At 33.6% G+C, this 5,353-nt stretch overlaps 1 protein-coding gene across 1 annotated transcript; it reads left to right on the top strand.

The window, feature by feature from the left end:
• The first annotated feature begins 2,518 nt into the window (after nucleotides 1-2,518).
• Nucleotides 2,519-4,012, top strand: LOC145076943 (expansin-A1-like). The gene is made up of 3 exons (XM_079022738.1): nucleotides 2,519-2,724; nucleotides 3,009-3,330; nucleotides 3,443-4,012. The coding sequence occupies exons 1-3, from the start codon at nucleotides 2,592-2,594 to the stop codon at nucleotides 3,747-3,749; spliced, it is 762 nt and encodes a 253-aa protein (XP_078878864.1). The 5' UTR covers nucleotides 2,519-2,591; the 3' UTR covers nucleotides 3,750-4,012.
• Nucleotides 4,013-5,353: the final 1,341 nt, after the last annotated feature.

The raw sequence follows: 5,353 nt of genomic DNA, 5'->3' as shown, positions 1-5,353 counted from the left end.
GTTGTTCCTGTTGAAATTTTGACATTCATTTGATTTTGGCGCTGATTAATTTACACAAATACAAAGTGATAAAGATTAAATAATATAAAAATAAATTAAAGATAAATTTCTGCACACTCAGGCGTCTTCCATTTGCATTTGCAGCTCACCAATATATCTATTAGAGTTTAATGGATAAACCTAAGTGTCTTTCACCTGCGTTTGCAACCACCAATATATCTATTAGAGTTTAATCGATAAACCTAAGTCTCATCAAATTCAATATAGATAATACTTCGCTGCGCTTCGGTTTTGGTGGAGCAGTTTCTGGATAAAACCGCACTACACCAATAACTTCGTTTTTTGCAAAAATAAAATCCGCATCCTTGGTTTTTAGTTGCGGTTTGTTGCAATGTCGAAGTTTTTTTTTTTTTCGGTTCGGTTTTTGCTCACTCATAGTATCATTATAATAGAAAGATTTCTAGAGGAACGAGAAAAAACTATTTTTCATGATATTTTTTTTGTAACGAATGGAAATAATCAATTCTAATAGTATAATTCACTAACATTTTATTTTTAATTGATGTTAATACATGAAATTATGTTTTTTTTTGTTTTGCTTTTTTTGTTATTTTGTTTTTTATACTATGTTAAACATATATTAAAAGAAAGAAAAAAAAACTGAAATAAAGAAAATAAAAAAAATTATATTTAAAAAAGTAAAAATATAAAATAAAAGAAAATATTGATATTTAAATAAAATTAAAATAATAAAAAAAAACTAAAAAATATTTTTTTTTTTGAGAAAAACACTATTTTAATAAATATTTTAAAACTATGCTATAGACTACTAAAAAATTACTAAACTAGCCTAAATCCTTAATGAGTTATCCATTTTTAGCTAAAAAATACCCATTTATCCCAAAATAGCCCACAAAACCGTAGACGATTAAGATCTTCTACGGTCAAACATAGTTTGACCACGGTCAACAGAAAATTTCGAAGTTTGACTACTGCTTTGGGCAATGGACTACTCGTTCGTGGACCGTCTACTCTTTCAGTAAATATTTTAAAAACCGGTTTGAACCGGTTGGACCGGGAACCGGGGGAGGGAGCGGTTCCATTATCACCGGTTTTACATCGATTTTTGAACCGGAATGAACATGCCGGTTTTTAGAAAAACCCGGTTGAACCGGTCAAAATAAACCGGTTGAACTGTTTAAACTTTAAACCGAATAAAAACACTTGAAAAAAAACCATTTACATAATAACTTTGATGATTTTTTTTTTCAAACTATTTAGTTTTCTTTAAATAAAACATATGGTAAATGTTATAAAGGTTTTTGATGTGTTTGTAATCGTCTAAAACAATATTTTGTTTCGGTATTATAATTTATTTTTTTTCTTTTTGACGTATATAGATTGATGTAAAATATTAAAACTTATCGCTATGTGTTATTTTAATGTATTTGGATTCATCTACAACTTATTTTTATGTGTATTTTTAATGTTTGAACTTTTAAACATCAAATTCATGATTTGTAAATGTATGTATGTGTAGGAAAATAGGTAAAAACATGAAACATATAGAAACCGGTTGACCCGGCGGTCGAACCGGTTAAACCAGTTGAACCGGGAACCGATCACCATACCAGTTCAACTAAAAAAAAACGGTTTTTAAAACATTGCTTTCACTATAGTTTCTTTTTTTTTTTTTCAAAAAAAAAAACCGAAAAAAATATGAAACCGTAGGCTCCGTACGAAACCTACGGTGTACAAGTATACATTACACAAATTATGCATTGTGTACTTGTACACCGTAGGTTTCGTATGAAGCCTGTGTTTTTGAGTTTGTTTGTTTTTTTTTTTTTTTTTTTTTTGATTTTTCGAATTTACTTGTAAATTGTATATAAATGTATTATGGTTCAAATTTGTTTTTTTTTCCAAAAAAATAACAAAAAAATGAAACCATAGCCCAACCAAGAGAATACCATAGGTAAAATAATACCTATGGTTTTAGTCTAAAAAATGATTTTATTTATTTATTTTTTAATAATAGAAACAATAGACGAAAAGACGAAACAATAGTTGAAAAAAATGAATCAGTAGACTAACCTAAAAATCTATGGTTTCAAAACTCAAGAGCTATTTTGATACAATTGCTAATTTTTAGTTAAAATCGAATAAATAATTGATGTTTTTGTCTAATTTAGTAATTTTCTCTCTATGTTTTTTCAATAAGCTATTTTGGTTAAAACTCCATATACATAAGAGTAAGCTTATCGGCTAAAAAGTCTGTAACATAAATAAAAAATAGAATCAATTTAGCCAATTTGATGAAGTTCGGTCCATTGGGATTGAAGGATCTTCTGTAGGTTTTTCCATGTGTTGCGATACAACGTATGAACAATTGCAATCAAATTCAAGAATTTCTTGATTCTTGTGCACAGATAATTCTATTATAATATATTAATAATGTACATATTTAATTTCTATTCCCTACTTACAGACTTACATGTGACATTGTTGGATTTGTTACTATTTAAGTACCTCATATTCTCCTCATCTTTCCGTATCATCATCATCTTCTTCAGCTCTTTTGCAGAACAAAAATGGCGAAATTTGGGTTTCTATTGCTAATCCTTCTATATGTTCTCCTACCTCATGTCCATGCTTTTACTGCTTCAGGCTGGACCAGTGCTCATGCCACCTTCTATGGTGGCAGTGATGCTTCTGGAACAATGGGTATGCATTCATCCCAAATCGACTAATTGCAATGTCTTAATTTCTATTTGTTTTCTGAGTATATTCATATGTAATGCACATTTATGTATACAGTAGGTTCTTTAAAATGTGTACACATGCATATATGTATTTTTAGTTAAATTTATCGATTTAGTAATATTTCAACATGTATTAGTATTAACCTTGTAATTGTGTAAGTTATTTGTGAGATATATTTTGATAAATGTGTTTATTTTTATTTAATTATATTATTATTAAAGGTTGTTTTGTGTTAATTACTGCAGGGGGTGCTTGTGGATATGGTAACTTGTACTCTACGGGATATGGTACAAGAACTGCTGCACTAAGTACTGCTCTCTTCAACGACGGCGCCGCCTGCGGCCAATGCTACAAACTCATATGCGATTACAAGGCGGACCCACGGTGGTGCATCAAAGGAACGTCGGTAACAATCACCGCCACAAACTTCTGCCCACCAAATTTTGCTCAGCCGAGTGACGACGGAGGATGGTGCAACCCGCCGCGAGAGCATTTCGACATGGCGCAACCTGCGTGGGAGAAAATCGGAATCTACAGAGGCGGAATCGTCCCAATTATCTACCAAAGGTCCCAATCTCTCTCTCTCTCTCTCTCTCTCTCTCTCTCTCTCATGGATCAAAAATCAAGACTTTGTAGTTTCTATATTGATTTTGATTTATGGGTTTTTTTTTTTTTTCAGAGTTCCGTGTAAGAAACACGGCGGAGTTAGGTTCACCGTTAATGGCAGAGACTACTTCGAGCTTGTTCTGATAAGCAACATCGGCGCCGCTGGATCGATTCAGTCGGTGAAAGTGAAGGGATCGAAAACGGGATGGATGGCGATGTCGAGAAATTGGGGAGCTAATTGGCAATCGAATTCCTACTTGAATGGTCAATCGATGTCGTTCATGGTGACGACCACCGACGGTGTGACGAAAACGTTTTCCGATATTGTTCCGGCGAATTGGGGATTCGGTCAGACGTTCTCGAGCCCGGTCCAGTTCTAAATTGAACCGGGTTTAGGGTTTAATGAAGGGCAGCGGCGTGCTTACTGTTTTTGTGAAAGCAAGCAGCCCGCCGGTCGGATTTCTCTATTGTTTTATTAAATATTTGATGCGAGTTTTATAATTAATGAGTGTGAAAAAATATTTTTTATTGCTTTTACATCATAATGGATAAGAACCAGATAAAATTATTTTTTATTATATGTTTTGTGTGAAAAATGAAATTAGTTATGAAATAATTGATGCAAGGCTATCATTTTATTGTTTTTGTGATTGCTACAACCTTTTATGAAAATAAAACGATAAATTGTGTATTTATATTTTGGGCCCTTATATTGTATACTTGAATACATTACATTGCAGCTACTATCACGCCGACTATTGAATATACCTGACAGTTGTGGATGGGGGCTTTTATTATTTTGAATTTTTGCATTAAATATCCAGGGAAAAGAGGAAAGAGCTAATCATCAACAATCGGTGTATGAGCTTTTTAAGAGTTTTTATAGAGGGTCTACTAATGCTACTATAATATCCATCGCACTTATAAATTGTTTTTTTTTTTTTTTTTTTTAAACCGGCAAATAAAATATGTATAATAAAAAACCTACCTCTAGCAAGTGACCAGAGGAGGAAGATGAAAGTACAAATTATAGAGAACAGTTTACAAACAAAGAAATGGACAACTACACCATGCTAACCAGTTCGTGTTGTCTTTTTTACCCCTATTTTTGATCCATAAGTACGTGGTGGATTTGATAATGTCTACAAGATTATAAGGGGACAGCCCGTTATTTTTGAAGATTCTTTCATTTCTTGCTTTCCATATACTCTAGAGCATACCGTAACATATTCCCATGAACATTCTCCTTTTTTCCGAGCATTCGAAACGCGAATTTATGAATGTGATCATATCGTTCACTGTACATAATTTGTCCATGACAACTCCACACCATTGAAAGACTCCTTGCATAACCGAGTTCGCATATATGCATCCAATTAGAGCATGGTTTGAACATTCGTTGGCTTCCTTACGTTGTTTGCATATAGGACTTTCCAAAACTACCCCTCTAGACATGAGACCAACAACAGATGGTATTTTGCCTAATTTAGCCCTCCATATGAAACAATTAACTTTAGTTGGAACCTCCTTCAACCATGTGAAATGTCCAATGTTTGTATTGGGGTTGAAATCCAATTTTTTACGGAGAATATTGACTGAGTAAGTTCCGTCATCCATGAGATGACACTTCCATGCAACGCCAACGCCAGTGGGGGTAGATTCTTTGGATAACATCGAGTCAATTGGGATGCCTTTCTTTTGGAGGTGCTTGCCAATACTTGCAATATTTTTCCATGTGCCTGGTATGCGTTTATTGGCATAACAGAGGTCATGTTTGTTTTTTAGGTTATGCATGCTGATTATAACATTGGCCTAAAGAGCTGCCGGTTCCGACCTTAATCTCCACCACCACTTCGTAATAAGAGAGATGTTTAGCGATTTAATGCTGCCGACCCCGAGACCACCATCTTCTTTAGAAACAGTCACTTTGTCCCAAGAGACCCAATGAATGCATCTTTTTTCTTCAGATCCCCCCCCCCCCCCC

This window comes from Lactuca serriola, chromosome 9, assembly GCF_051521515.1.
Source record: "Lactuca serriola cultivar US96UC23 chromosome 9, Lser_US96UC23_V15, whole genome shotgun sequence".
Taxonomy (NCBI): domain Eukaryota; kingdom Viridiplantae; phylum Streptophyta; class Magnoliopsida; order Asterales; family Asteraceae; genus Lactuca; species Lactuca serriola.
Note: the sequence above shows the minus strand (reverse complement) of the source record. Positions and strands in the feature narration are given on the sequence as shown.

What these genes read in the sequence shown, in the direction of transcription:
- LOC145076943 (XM_079022738.1), top strand. Translation starts at nt 2,592, where the DNA reads ATGGCGAAATTTGGGTTTCTATTGCTAATCCTTCTATATGTTCTCCTA. An exon ending in TGATGCTTCTGGAACAATGG is followed by an intron (nt 2,725 to 3,008) that starts GTATGCATTCAT and finishes TAATTACTGCAG; the next exon opens with GGGGTGCTTGTGGATATGGT. An exon ending in GTCCCAATTATCTACCAAAG is followed by an intron (nt 3,331 to 3,442) that starts GTCCCAATCTCT and finishes TTTTTTTTTCAG; the next exon opens with AGTTCCGTGTAAGAAACACG.